Consider the following 15,867-nt stretch of genomic DNA (forward strand, 5'->3'; position numbering starts at 1 on the left):
TATGACATGAACATGGAGTGTCGGTATAGTATCCATTAATCCGCAGAGCTTGCAGGTGAGTGATGGCCCACATACAGAGTTCTTGATGAAACACTTGAGGGAGTCTTCCAGTCGCAATTAATTTTGAAGAGGGCAAAATGAAGCAAAGAAAAGGCAAGAAAGGTTTATTCCTTCTAGATCTACCCCTCTTTATCTCATGTATAACACAGGGATGCAGAAGATGCAATGGGAAAGAGTGGCAAAAGGATTCCCTAATGCTACCATACTTAGATACTTGCAACCCAATCAGAAATATAGGGATGGAAGGGACCTCCATAAAACATATGTTTGATAATGTCAAACATCTCCGCAAAATTGACAAGGATGTGAAGAGTGTAACAAGTTTACTAAATGAAGATGGAGTTTGGAGTTCTGAAATAACCTACAGGCAATTGCTGGAGTTGTGTCTCTTCAAGCTCAGGTGGAGCACCTGGCAAATGTGGTTCTGAAAGCTAATTTCCACCTTTCAGGAGAACCTGCAGTTCCCGAGGATGAAACCTTGATAATGTGGTTGAATCTTTCCAAGGTGGACCCCACTTGGTCTCCCAACCGGTTATGGGTGATGAAGTGGTGCAAAAGGAGCAAAAAGTATTTTTGTGGAGTGGGAAAATGCCTTTTTGTCTTAACCCATCACCAGTGTTTTTCCACTTATTCTCTTCTGTCTTGATTTGGCAGAAGAAAACCAACTCTGCATTTCTCAAACTATTTGTTTTTGAGCTGAAAAATATATATCACCAGTGTTCATATCAAATGTTTTGCTTATTCTCATTATTTATACATAAAATGGATCAATTATAAATATTCCCCGACACCTTTTTGACAAAGACATTTGTGAAAGCAATGGTTACACATTCATCGGATAACTAAGCTTTATTTGCATGTCAGGATACTAAAAGATCGGGTTCAGGATGTTAAAAATTAAGAACTTCTATGGCTCAGGATAGGGTAACTGTATTAAGCTTTGCAGATAGAAAATGCGATCTTCGTCTAAATTCTATACAGTCTTTGCTGTTTTGCATTAGACAACAGCTCTTCTGGGCACCCTAGTATCCAACCTGTTTTGGCATTAAAATGAACACTATACTCCTCCTAACTTTTAGTTTGGATTGCAAGCACACTGTGTGAAGGAGGCCACACTATTACACATTTTGAGATCCTAAAAGCAGTCAGAAGTGGCTGGTCCTGTCCCCGCAAACATCCTAAAAGATTTGTCGCTGCCTTTTCCTATCACTGCTAGAAGTGTAGATAGCTACTTAGAAAACACATGATTCCTTCCACACATATATATATATATTCCATCCAGCCATTCCTTTCTGAAGATTCCGCTTAACAATGCAGTGCTCCTGCTTCCGGTTATATGGTTGAAGCTGCAACTGTGGTGAAAGGGAGCAGGACTGGATTTGCAGTGATGGGTATTTTGCTATCTCTTCTCAAAGGCAAAATGTCACATCCTGGCATACTCTATCTCAGAATTTCAAGTCTAGGAAAACACAGCTTGGTTGAAATACATCGAGTTCTAACCAGGATCTATGGGAGCATGCATCACAACATAATGGCCTGGAGTACATATATCTACCTTCTTTGCACAGACGATGTCAAAGCAGTGTTGAGAATCTCAGGGCATGCTCTGGGGACACAGGTGGTCAAAGACACTCGAGGTGTTCATGCCACTTGATATGTGGAATCTAGAAATTAAATCTTTGTACATTGGTACTTTCGAGCACTCAAGATCTCCAGCTCTTGCTATAGTCTAAAGTGTTTCGCACCGGACTACCTGACCGATGGAGACTGGCACTGAAGTTAATACCATTTAAGGACACCTAAATGAACTTTTTACCTTACCACTTGGTGTACTAACACTACCAACACAGGCATTCATAGACACTAAACACATTAGTTATGTAGCTGCTGGCATTCAATGATTTTGGGTAAACTGATACACACAGGCAAATAAGTTGCCACTTAAGTAATGAATCTGAAAGACATTAGTGGCTATCAGCTGTAGGGTGTAAAGACTGACATTTGAATCCTAGCTGTTAAGTGCACAATGTATCTGACCTGAAGGGGAACAAGGGCTTATGGGCGATGCATTACCTTGCAGGCACTGAATGCTACTAAAATGTACAGGAATAATCATCAACTGGAATATAGCTACCACCACCAATTGCTCTTGACAGTTATTAGCAGAGGGATACAGATACTGATTATGTCTGTGAGCTTTCCTACAGCTGGACTTCTGCAGTCCTAATGTAATAAAATGCATGTAAACATTAAAGCTCAGAGAAAAACACTAACATTATCAATTTTCATATCACTATGTAAGGGTGAAAACCTGAAAATATACTTACAAATAACAAACCCAACAAAGGGTGTGTAGCCATAGAAAAATCCTTTTTCCATAACCTGAGGTCCATCGGACATGACGACGCCTACTAAAGTAACCACTATGCCAGATAAGTACATCTGAATGTTTCTCACCCACAACGAGGTTTCAGAACTTTTCAGAACCTTTTCAAAATACACGCCTGAAAGAAAAGAAAACACTGAGGTAATGTGGACATAAACAAAATAATGTGGTAACAGTGACAAAGCAATCACAGTAGATAAGACTTGCATGATGACCTGGAGCTAGAGCTACCATTAATGCTGCCTAGAGCAGGAAGTAGAACAAGTTTATCTGATGACCTGGATTCTTGTGCAATCACCTTAAGCCGTATCTGTGGGTGGGCAAAGGCTCCAGGAGTAAAACACAGTAATGGAACTGAAAGATACATAGCTTTTCTTGTGCTAAGAAACAGCTATCACACTATGTTCTACCTAAATGGATTATTCTTGTCTCTTATCAAACCATATGGCCTGTCCTAGGGAGAGCATGGCGTTCCTGGTCTTTGGCTTGGAACTTGCCGCTTTCTTCTGGTAGCTTTAACAGGGGTTTTAGGTAATGGGGGTAAGGTGGAGGCTGCAGATTCGCCTACAGACTCTTAGTGTGCAAGTCGTACTGGCCTAATGCTGCCCGCCTCCACACACTTGGAGTTCTCTGCCACAGTTGTCACCACCCCTTTAGTCCCGCCGATTATCGTTGGCTGTGCTGAGCCTGCAGCTGGGCTCTGGACTCACTACAGCTCAAGCCCTCAGAGTGCTGGCCACTTGGTGAGACAATATGGGGTTACTGGAGCGGAGGGGAGCTCCATGCTCGCCAGACACCATTGCCCGTTATTTGCCTTGCGTCCCATAGCTCCAGGGGCTCTGAGGAAAAAAGGAGGCTAGCTGGCGTTAGTGTCAGGAACTCTGATGGCTGCACTCGGCCTCTCTGAGACGACTGGCCCCTCTACGGTGACCTTCCCGCTGCCCAGTCTGGAGTCAGAACCAAGGACAAGGAGCGAAGCACGGCTGCCGAGCAACACCACCAGGATCGTCGTCTGGAGTCTCAATGCGTCACTAGATCAATTGAACAACCTAGGGAACGTTTTGGAAGTGTCACCATTTCTGTGATTGAGCAAATAATTCAAGATCCACATTGCAATAGATATGTTCGAAAGGATGGCACATTTTTTAGTATACCATTGGTTGAGTATTTTGATCCCTTGTTTTGTTTTATCATTTCATCAAGATTACTAGTTATGTTGTTTTGAAGATCTTCAAGACACTGCTGGGCTAACAACGTTCATTGGCATGGAGTATAAATACTTGCACATAGCACTGAAGTCTGCTTTATCTATCTAATTTGATTGTCTGACTTAAATAAGTAAAGGTTATACTTGGCTGCATGTGTGCTGTGTAAGTGACATGTTTAGGAGACTGAAGACTATCCATAAGTGGTCAGACCACAGCTGTAGTTTGCTGTCTGTTTAATTACCTTAGTACTGTGTAAGGTGCCTAGGTCCAAAGTGAAACCTGTTATGTAGAGTCTGTCAGCAGTCGGTTTGGTTCACAATTTCAAAGTTTTCTGAGTGGTCACTCACCGTTGCTACTGGGATGGAAATGTCCCCTGCACGTTGTAGTTGTTTTTCCATGCTCCCAGTGGCTGATTACTTGTATATGGTTTCCTGGGTTTTTGATTCTGGCTCTAACATCAGACTAATCTAGCATGTGCAAAGAGGCCTAGGTCTGTCTCGTAACATAACTAAAGTCCAGGACTTCTCCTGAACCCTAGAGGGACACCACAAGGGAGCCCTCATTTGCAGAGTGGACTGCTGCCCCTGTTAAAGGTTTAGCACAAAGTGGTGATGGCTGTGTTCTATGTGTTGCGAATCCATAGCTATGACCAAACCTTTTAATTTATCAATGGAGGGTAGGCCTGCTGGCCCACTTGTGTTAAGTTTCACTTCCATTCACGTTACCAGTTCCTAGCGCTGACATCTTGCGTCTAGGTTGTGCATGTACATTTTGCATGGTACCTGCATGGTGTATATGTGAGTAAGCCAGAGTAATGGAAGCCCGGGTGATAGATTTTGGATTCTCATTGCCTCATTTGCACAAGATGGAGAGGGGGCTGTTTTCACAGACAACAGAAGTTTAATGCAGACAATCCTGAAGCGGGAGTGTGATGACCTAGACACTGAACTGAAGGAAGTAGAAGCAGGGCACCTTTAAAAATTCAATTAAACATTTTGCCTGGCACAGAGCAGCTGATTAGTCTTCTTGAGCACTGCCATTTGCTAGAATGTGAGAGTTGGGACTGTAGACTCTGCTGTGCAAGGTGAGGGAAACCTTTAGGTGCGAGGTTAGCCCTTTTGTCTTTCACTCCTTCAGTTGGCGGATGACAGCCAGGTACAGAAACCACACACCTCTTTGTGCTCTGCTGTGGGTGCTCCAGGCCTCACGCGAGAGGCATCACTCAACACAATTGGTGTGCCTGGAGAGGACACTTAAAAGGAGAATCATCTGAAAAAGGTTATGAAGCTGCAGACAGCGAATGCATAGCTAATGTCTGATTTTGGTGTATAAAAGTGAGACCTTACTACCCCACTTGTTAATCCATTTCCAAATCCTCTATCATCAAGGAACAGTGTGCTCTGCAGAGTACCCAGAGGCCTGCTGTGCTACTAAAGTTGGCATAAGAGCCGGCTTCCCAGAGGTGAGGGGACATAATCTGAGTCTAGATCTCTTGCTGGAAGAGCTGTGTACCTGTCCTGAAGCTCCTAGAGGCCTGCTTGTCTGCTAGGAGAGGGAAAGAGTCTGACAACCCTACATGAGATGTGTCAGTCCAGGAGGAGGGAGGTACAGCATGTCATTGATGTCTATGGAGGCATCCAGAAGAGGTGGACTGAGGAGAGGGATCTATGGACCCTAGTCTCTCTCAATCAATTAATCAGGGACTTGTAAAGAACAGCTACTCACCCGTGAGGGTCTCAAGGCGCTGGGGGAGGCGGAGGGGTGCTGAGGATCGGTCAAAGAGTCAGGTCTTGAGGTCCTTCCTGAACTGTGACAGGATTGCCTGAGGTGGATGGGGAGGGTGTTTCAGGTCTTGGCGTGATATGGGAGAAGGATCTTCCTCCGGCTGTGGTTTTCCGGATGCGAGGGATGTTGGCGAGGGCCTGGTCGGCGGAGAGGAGTTGTCTGGCGGGAGTGTAGAAGAAGAGTCTGTGGTTGAGGTAGGCTGGTCCGGCATCGTGTAGGGCCTTGAAGGCGTGGGTCAGGAGCTTGAAGGTGATTCTCTTGTCGATAGGCAGCCAGTATAGGTCTCTTAGAAGGGTGGAGGTGTGGCTGTGTCATGGGGCGTTCTACATGAGACAGGCGGAGGCGTTCTGGAAGCGTTGTAGTCTTTTCCGTGTCTTGGCGGTGGTTCCGGAGTAGAGTGCATAGCTGTAGTCGAGGCGGCTGCTGACAAGGGCCTGGGTGACTGTCCTTCGGGCTTCCGTTGTGATCCAATTGTAGATTTTTCGAAGCATGCGCAGGGTATAGAAGCAACCCGATGAGACTGCGCTCACCTGTCGGTCCACTGAGAGCGATGAGTCTAAGATGACGCCGAGATTGCGGGGGAATTTCCGAGGGCGGTGGGCCACCAGGACTTGTTCCAGGCGGAGGGTGTGGAGCCGAGGATGAGAACTTCTGTTTTGTCTGAGTTCAGTTTGAGGCAACTATCTTTCATCCAGGCGGCGACTACTTTCACTTTCATTCCTTTGTGGAAATTGTTCTTGGCAGTGGTTGGGTTGTTGGTGAAGGAGACTATCAGTTGGGTGTCATCAGCATAGGAGACGATGTTGAGTGCGTGGGTTCTGACGATGGTGGCCAGTGGGGTCATGAAGAGGTTGAAGAGGGTGGGACTCAGCGAGGATCCTTGGTGAACGCCGCAGCTGATCTTTGTGGCTTTAGAGAGAGGGGGGAGGGGGGGAGGGGAGGGGAGGGGATGGGTGGAGTCGGACCTTCTGTGTTCTGCCAGTGAGGAAAAAGGAGAGCCATTACAGTGCTGAGTCTCAGATGCCGGCGTCATGGAGACGGGTGCGTAGCATGTCATGTGAGTCTGTGTCGAAGGCGGCAGAAAGGTCCAGGAGGATGAGAGTGACGGTCTTGCCTCGGTAGAGGAGGGTGCGGATGTCATCTTTGGCAGCGAGGAGGGCGGTCTCGGTGCTATGTTGCTTCTGAATCCTGACTGAGATGGGTCCAGGATGTTGTTGGCTTCCAGGAAGGCAGTAAGTTGTTTGTTAACTGCCTTCTCAATGACTTTGGCCGGAAAGGGGAGCAGCAGGATGGGACGGTAGTTCTTGAGGTCTGTCGGATCGGCGGTGGGTTTCTTTAGTAGAGGTTTGATCTCGGCCTGTTTCCAACTCTCTAGGAAGGTGGCAGTTTCGAAGGAGCGGTTGATGGTATGCCAGAGTTGGGTGCGATGATGTCACGGGGTTTGTTGAAGATGTGGAGATGGCAGGGGTCGGTGGGTGCTCCTGAGTGGATGGTTGCCATGATGTTGCGGGTCTCATTGTTGGTGATGTTGTTCCAGCGGAGGAGGGTGGGGGCCCGTGGTGACACTTCAGTCGACGGCTGGTGGCGAGAGTCATGGGGGGAGGGGGACCTGGGTGGCGAAGCTGCCGTAAATGTCTGCGATCTTGTGATGGAAGTAGTTGGTGAGGTTTTTGCAGAGTTCTTGTGACGGGAGGGATGTCGGTGGAGTTGGGGAACTCTTTGATGACGGTGAAAAGTTCCTTGCTGTTGTGGGCATTTTTATTGATGTGTTGTTGCAGGGCTAGTTTTTTGGTGGTCCTACCGAATGAGCTGGTGGTGATGTTTGACGGTGTTTTTGGACGTTTCGTGATTTGCGGGGTCTTGTCGGTGCACCATTTCCTCGCTAGACATCTGCAGACCTGCTTTGATTCTTTGTGTGCGGGGGTGAACCAGTTTGCTTTCTTGGCTGTGCTTCTGTAGTGGGGTGTCTTGAGGGGGGGGGGGATGAGGGTGTTGGCGCAGTCAGTGATCCATTCATGGAGGTTGTGTGTGGCAGTGTTGATGTCCTCGTCAGCTTGGGGGGGTGTTGCGTTGAGGCTGGCAGTGAGCTGGGCTTCAGTGACCTTGTTCCAATTTCTCCTGGGAGGTTGGGAAGCGTGGTGGAGACTGATGGGTTTGTTGAAGGTGAAGTGAATGCAGCGGTGGTCGGTCCACTGGAGTTCGGTGGTGTGGCTGACAGACTTGGTTGCTGGCGGAGAAAATGGGGTCCAGTGTGTGACCAGCCGAGTGAGTGGGTGCGGTGACAAGCTGCTTGAGTTCAAGGTTGGCGAGGTTTTCTATCAGGGTGGTGGAGTTGTCGTTTGAGGTTCCAGAGTTTGATGGCGTGCCTGTGGATGAAGCGAGTGTTGATCAGGATACATTTGAGGCTGTGTTCTACTTTGTGGGTCCTCGGGGTGGGCTTAAGTGATGGAGGCTGGTGAATTTGCAGTGGCGACAGGTGAAGGGCCCCTTGGTGTTACTTGGAGATGCCTGCTTACTTTTGCTGTTGTGTCCTGGGTTGAGTGCGGTTTGCGTGTAGCGGTGGTGGGTGAGAGGTCAAGGGGTCCTGGTGCTGGTCACGGACGGGCGCAGCCGGGCTTGCCTTAGGCACGCCAGGGGCGCAGCCGCACAGTGGCCTCCATTAAGCAGGGAGGGGGGGGGGGAGGGGGAGAGGACAGCTGGAAAGCGGGAACGGCGCAAAAAAGGGGGGCCGGGGCAGCAGCGGCGGGGAGAATGCAAGAGAGGGGGGGCGGGGCAGCAGCAGCGGGGAGAATGCAAGGGAGAATGCAAGAGCGAATGAGAGGAGTGAGAAGAAAAATGAGGAAAAGAAGAGGGAAGCGCAGAAAACGAAAAGGCACAGAGACAGCACACTAAAAGAAAAAGGAGGAGAAAAGGGAAAGAGGCAAAGAAAGAGGAAAGCGCCGAAGCGAATGGCACAAAAACAGCACAATAAAGAAAAAGGAAGAGATAATAGGCAGAGGGCAGCCCAGCAGGAGAGCAGAGCTCTCCCACTAGGCACCAGGGATGAGGCTCAGGCAGAAGCCTGTGGGTGGAGGAGGGCCTTGAACTTCTGACGGAGGTCAGAGTTCGAGTCAGGACGGGATTCCACTTACTAGTGGAGCTTTGCGGAGGCAGAACAGTTCACTGACCAAGTCTCTGGGACTGCAATCTGTTTGCATTGGCTCCTGGTAGGAACTGCAAAGATTGTAACCGGGATTGCAAAGGCCCAATGCACAACATCGATAGATATTTGAGTAAAGAAAGTGTTATTTCATCAGCATTTACACATCCAGATGCTGAAGAAGTGACGGAACACATACAACATAAAGGAACAGCACTAAAAGGAGATCTACTCATCAGTGCACACTTTTTCCATTTAAGAAGTTGCGGTATTCATATGTCTGAAAGGTATAGTGTCTGCATACTGGGGTTATTTTTTGGAGAGCGTTAGGTTTTTCTGGCTGGGGGTTGTTCCCTTGCATGGATGTTGTCTTTTTGGCAGTACTTATTCCTCCAGCCCAGCAGGATACCGCTTCTGCTAACAAAAACTAATGAGTCTGATACATACATCTTTCCACTTTATGCAGTTCATTGCGCATTTAATATAACGCTTATTACAAATATTGGCATTTCTATCCACTAACAAACGTTCAATTATGGTCTAGATTTCTGGTTAAGCATTTTTTATTGTTCCTTTCAAGACCGTATTCATATTTTGTCTTAAACGTTCTCTGTATTGTTAAGATTCTTATTACCAATATATTTTAGTCAAATAACTTTAAGCCAATTCAAAGCAATAAAGAAGCGAGGCTGAAGGTAACAGCCATGCCTACACAATAGCTTAAGCCGTGCGCTGGATGTGAAATAGGCATAGATGTCAGTTTCGTTTTTTGTGCACGGAAAGTGTTTCTCTACTTAAGAACGCAGTTACAGCAGTGCAAGTCTAACACCTGTTACATGGGCACGCGATGGCCACTAGGAGTGGAAACTTATCCAACACACACAGCAGATCCATTATTTTCTACAAACGCTCACCCACACAACACACCCAAATAAAAGTAAAGCTGCATCAGAAGTGCAAGCTTCACACCCTCCCCATACACAAGGCACCACCCCGGAACAGAAAATATAAACTGGAAAGTGTTGTATGTAGCAAACAATGTTATATAGCACACTGCAAAGCGGAACTAATCAAGCAACAGGAAGCAAGGGTTTTCAATAAAGCTGGAGTTACAAAACCACTAGCTCGGAAGGGACCACATTAAAAAAAAAAAAAAAATTAAAATCGAGGATACATGCAACTCTGACACCATCATATACACTACGAATCTACTATGCAGATTTGCAGCTCCTGTTGATCCACGCTTTTGTCTTTTTTTTTTTTCTTTTTACGGTGGTATCAGAGGCCGATAACCTGCAAGGAAAGGGCTTGAGTCCCAGCAAACGTAATTAGATTTTACTCTTGTGAGACTGATGGAAAGTGTGCCATTATCTTTGGCGACATTCACACCTGCTATCAAGCCCAAACAGTTCACTCACATGTTAGTGTAGCTGCATAGTTCTGACATCCCGACTGGAACAAACACGTTTATTTGAATACTTTTTTTCTCCATGATAAACGGTGAATTTAAAAAATGATTTGTAATTTAATAACATGTTTCACTGATTTTAAGAGATGTTTTTAAGTCTTTCGATTTGGACAATCAACCTTGTGACTATTTTTTTTTTAATTTCAGTAACAAAGGTCAGGTCTTGTAGAATCTACTATTGTTTTTTTGGTTTGGTTATTAAGTAGCCAATGAAGAATTTACAGCAACAGCTTGTTTCCACAAGATAATACTGCACTACAAATACATCTGTTTCCTAGTGATAGCGAGCAGGAAGTCCTGCCTGTAAAGGTATTGATTAGTGACAGGGAGTAGATAGACTCGCCTGTAGCAGAATTCCTACCTGGTTAGAGTTCTAAGAGCATACCCGCCTGTAGTCAAGAAGTAAGCACCCGTCAAGAGAAAATCACAATTCCTTTAGGTTACGATGCCAAAACTCTTAATCAAGGTTCGTTATTATAAGGGGCCATGACTAAGAGCTCTGGAATTAAAGCTGAAGGCAGTGGGATTTTCTCATAGTGCCTGTCAGTGGGCCCAATGGAAAAAAAAAAAAAAGTTACTTTCTCACGCTCCTCCATGCAATGACACCTCATGGAGTCTCAGCCAGCTTCCTTCTCAAAATCCAGACGCTGCCTTCAGGCTGCAGATGAGCAGTATGAAAGTAGTGCCAGGACTGGGTGGAGTGGCCTGCCTCTACACTCCAGCAGGCACAGGGGGCCTGTGCCTGCTCCCCACAAAGCTGTCTAAGACAGCTAGGTGGAGAGGTTTACACTGCGCATGCGAGGCTGGCCGACTCAAGACAGCCAGCCTAACTGCCATGCGCAGCGTAAACTGGGGGAATGTGCACCACTCCCTTATCACCAGTCAGCAGCAGCCCCGCCCCCAAACACAGCTCGGGCTCAGAGAAGTGAAAAATAAACTGGTTATTCATTTTATTACCATTTTATTTTTCACTGGTTTGCTACACTGGCAGCAGGGGGGTGACGCTCCCCTGCCCTAATGGGGGGTGCCGATGGTAGCACCAGCAACCAAAGATTTATTTCCCTATTTTAACTTGGCCAAGGCAACAAGTGTTAATCCTTACCCTGGGATCACACAGATGATCAACACAGCATCCTGACATCTGAATCAACTCAAACGTGCTCAGCAATAAAATCAACCTCATAACCGCACACACCCAGGCGCTCAAACAGTCCACTTCCACCATGGAAATTACAGTTGTACCCTGCACAAAATGAGGTCCACCAAGAAAAAAGCATGCAAAATAACTAACAGCTGGTTAAGCAGGGGTCAAATGACCTGCACTCCCACTGTAATACATCCCACAAAGATAACCATAAAAAAAAATACTTCATTTGCACAAGGGGTTGGTCTGCAGGTTATAATGTCACGTGCCCCAACACACCCTAAGAATGCAAAACTAAGGTGAACCCAACACTACTGGTCCTGGCCTTCTCTGCAGGGTTACTCCCAAACATTTTGTCCTCATCCCTTTTGTTTTTCTAAATTTATTTTTGTTGGCTTCAGTACCCTGAGCACTTTACCATTGATTACCAGTGCTAAAGTGCTTGTGCACTCTCCCTAAAACAGGGTAATATTGGCTTACACCTGACTGGCACATTTAATTTACTTAAAAGTCCCTAGTAAAGTGGTATTACATGTACCCAGGGTCTGTAAATTAAATGCTACTAGGGGACTGTTTTGCTTCACTAATGACAGAGCTGAAACACTCATGCACTGACAAACATCTCTGGAACGCGATTCTTAGTCCAAAGAAGACATTTATTATTTCACTTTGCAAGGTTCGTAAAAAGAGATTAGCATGCTGAAAGCACAAGTTTAAAAAGGGTCACAGCAATGAAATTAAAACATGTACAAATGATTCTCCACTGCAATATACACAGCAAATATATGTATCTATATTATAATGCAAAGCAAATAAATTAAAAAATATACAAGGGCACAACTGCTTCATCTCCCTCCTATCCAGCATCAGATCGCCAGATCCCAGAATCAATTGAGGAGAGAGAGAGATCAATTATCCTCACGGGAAGGATGATACACCCCAGCGTCCTGGGCATACCTGAGATCTGAAAACACTCAGTCCTATGTCCACCTGATCTTGGCCTCTTATACTTTGAACAAACAAGAGGAAAATTCTAGAACCTCCCTCTCACTGCAGAACAAACACGAGGAAAATTCTAGAACCTCTCTCTCACTGCAGAAGTTTATTTATTCACAAAATGCAGATTGCTTTAGGCCAGCTTTGAAAATAACACGTCAGGACTTGACCACAGTCCTAAGGTGCCACTTCAAAACAAGACTGTTCCCTGCCGTCTTAGAACATTCTTTTCAGCCTAAGCCCTTGGTGGGAAAGAACACGAAAAATGAAAACATGAGCACATTTGTACAACGTGGAAAACTACTTTCAGCTTTTAACGTGGCAGTGGCTAATGCTAAAATAAAGTCAATAGGCAAAATGAAGCTGGTGGTCACTAATGTGACAGTGTGCTGCTAGGCTAAGTGCGACATGGAGTCAGTGGTCAAAACATACATATCATTACAGGGACCTGCAGCACTTATTGTGCCACCCACCAAAGTAGCCTTTTAAAACATGTCTCAGACATGCCAATGCAACACGCAGTGACGCAGTTAAACTGTCATTTTGATTGGGAAAAAGAAACCTTTTACCAGGCCTAAACCTTCCTTTTTATCGTCTGGTTTGATAGCGCAGCTGTTGCCACACAATTAGGAGAGAACTACCAGCAGAGGTCCTTTGGCTCAGCTAACATGTTGTTCACTTATCCAGATGTCTGAGGGTGAACTTTGGGAGGCATAAACACATTACATTGTAAATCTATTAAAGTGTCTTATAGAATTAGATAAGTTATGGTGGTTTTCTCTGGCAGTACTGCAGATGGGAGGGCAGTCATTAACCTAAATAGATTTTTAGGTCTGGCCAGACATTCATTAGCCAGACCTATAACTAGTGCCAATGCTTGTTAATCCATATACGTCACCCCTAAGGTAGGCATTAAAGGCCCACAGGGCACGTTTTATTGTATTTAAAGGGTAGGACATGCATTCTTAGGTTTTACATGGACTGGTAGCAAAAAAATTGCTAAATTTGTTTTTCACTATTGCAAGGCCTGTCTCTCCCAATGGATGACCCTGGGTTACTTTATTACATCTAATGAGTGCTAGCTTTGAGTTGGGCACACGTAGGACTGTCCTGTTTAGTTTCAAATAAATTGTAATGTGAAATCCATCTTTAATGGTAAATTTGGGTTTTAAGTCACAATTCTGAAAATGCCACTTTTAGAAAGTTGCCATTTTCTTGTCCTAAATATTTGGTGCCTGCTACCAGTGTTCTGGGTCACATAACTGTGAATTGCTCTGCTATTGGGCTTTGTGTAGTCCTCCAGGACAGTGAAACAAAATGAGAATAGGGATTGGCAGTATGGGCCATCCTACCAGGATGGCTGGGGAAGGGGCTGTTCCCTGCTTCACTTACACTTCAAAGGGCTTACCTCCAACACCCACAACAAAACCTGACACTGGTCTTGTCAACCGAGACTTATTGGATCACTGGCAGGGGAAGACAAGAATTTTCCAAAACCAAATGTGAGGCTAGCATAGGGAATCAACCTACATCAAAGGCTGGCACCAGGTATAAATATTGGACCCCAGAACAACTATTCAGTACACTCATGGACCTGTGCAAGACTTCAGAATGACTGCCCGGACCCCCAAATGACTGTCCTGCTGCTATTAAAAGACTGTCATGCTGCTTAACGGCCTGTCATGCTACTTTAAAGAGAGATGGACCATTTTCCTGAACCAGGACAACCAGAAGTGATTCCAAGGACTAGCGGGCCGGCCTCCTGTGTGAGCTACAGGGACATAAATAGCTACTGAGGACGTGAACCCTGCACATGGTCTCTGCTGTAGTGAGTCCTAACACCAAAAGTGGTGCCTATCTCAACCTGGACCCTTGCAAGTGGTGTTAGAGGTACTGCGCCTTCCTAACCCTAAAACTTGGGGCACATATAAATCAACAACCTCCTCGGCCTGGAAATGCAGCTTTGCTCATATGGAGCTTTTTCCTGCCAACGTTGGTGGCTTCGCCATGGTCCAGGGACTCCCCAGGGATGATGACAATTCTTTGGAAACAACTTGCTGCGTACCCAGCTGAACTCTATCCTCTCATAAAAAGTTTCTAAACCCGAAGGTAGGCTAAGATTGGGCCTGAACCACCTTGTGTATCAGACCCGCGCTCCATTACAGTCACCCTTAACTGTTGACTTTGCCTCTGTCTCATGCAACAAGAGACCTGTGGTTGGCGCTTTGATCTTTTAGGTGTTACAGTTCACTAAAGAAGTTTTTAAAATCATAACTCTGGTTCTATTGATTGCATTTAATTTGTCTAGATATTCTATTTATCAGAATTTACTTTATTTTTCTAAATTGGTTTGGAATTTTTCTTGTGATTTCACTTATTTACTGTGTGTGTGCTGCATACATACTTTACCTTTTGCCTCTAAGTTAAACCTGAGTGTTTTTGTGCCAAGTTTTCACCATCATCAACCAATAACCCAATTTCTTGCAAACACTAACCCCACTCCTACTATACTGGGCAGGGTCCATCCATGAGAATCCCGTTTAACCTCAAAGAACGAGTTACTTACCTTCGGTAACGACTTTTCTGGTGGATACATTAGCTACCTGTGGATTCCTCACCTGATGAATACTCCCATGGCGCCAGCATTTGACGGAAATCTTCTTACTAGTCTCTGCACGTCGACGAGGACGTCACTCTAGCCCACGCGACGCCGTCTGACGTCATACAGGCAATAAGAAGTCCTCGCCGACGTGCCGATGACAGTACCAACATTTTTTACGTGCATGAGAATAATAATAATAACCCAATGCAATGAAAGAGCAAAGCAACATCTCTTAATATTGTAAATCACACAACATTGCAATAAAATAGCTGTAGATTTAATATAACCTTTTTTTTTTTTTTTTTTTTTAAACAAATAAATATATTTATACATACGAATCATGTATATACCCAATATATATATAGATTTATATATAAATATACACATATATACAAATATCATACATGCAAAATGTATTGCAACTTTGAAGACCAAAAGGAGCACACTCAAGGATTGCTTGGAGAGACCAAAAAGGCAACGGGGAGGCGGGTGGGACCGTGAGGAATCCACAGGTAGCTAATGTATCCACCAGAAAAGTCGTTACCGAAGGTAAGTAACTCGTTCTTCTGATGGATACAACTACCTGTGGATTCCTCACCTGATGAATAGAGTCCCAAAGCAGTACCACGCCCGGCGGTGGGTGCCTAAATGGTCAAACCAAGAAATCCTGCAGCACTGACCGTGCAAAATGACCGTCCCTTCTGACCTCAGAGTCCAAACAGTAATGTTTCACAAAAGTGTGAAGGGACGACCAAGTTGCGGCCTTGCAGATGTCAACCACAGGAACACCCCTGGCCAAGGCCGAAGAGGCCGACTTAGCTCTGGTGGAGTGAGCTCTAATGCCCTCAGGCGGATCCTTCTTTGCCAAAGAGTAACAGATTTTAATGCAAAGAACAACCCACCTGGAGAGTGTTCTCTTGTGGACTGCCTTTCCTCTCCTCTTGCCCACGTATCCGACAAACAGCTGATCCTCCAGCCTGATATCCTTCATTCTGTCGATATAGAAGCTCAACGCCCTTTTTGGGTCCAGGCGATGTAGTCTTTCTTCCTCCTTTGAAGGATGAGGCGGAGGATAAAAC

General features: G+C 45.5%; 1 protein-coding gene across 1 annotated transcript in view; it reads right to left on the reverse strand.

The window, feature by feature from the left end:
* SLC35A1 (solute carrier family 35 member A1) overlaps window positions 1-15,867 on the reverse strand; it is a 224,272-nt gene that overhangs the window by 23,653 nt on the left and 184,752 nt on the right. Inside the window, exon 6 of the mRNA XM_069235559.1 lies at window positions 2,388-2,564. Coding sequence (XP_069091660.1) covers window positions 2,388-2,564 — 177 coding nt within the window. The remainder of the gene's footprint in view (window positions 1-2,387; window positions 2,565-15,867) is intronic.

Source organism: Pleurodeles waltl, chromosome 5 (genome assembly GCF_031143425.1).
Source record: "Pleurodeles waltl isolate 20211129_DDA chromosome 5, aPleWal1.hap1.20221129, whole genome shotgun sequence".
Taxonomy (NCBI): Eukaryota; Metazoa; Chordata; class Amphibia; order Caudata; family Salamandridae; genus Pleurodeles; species Pleurodeles waltl.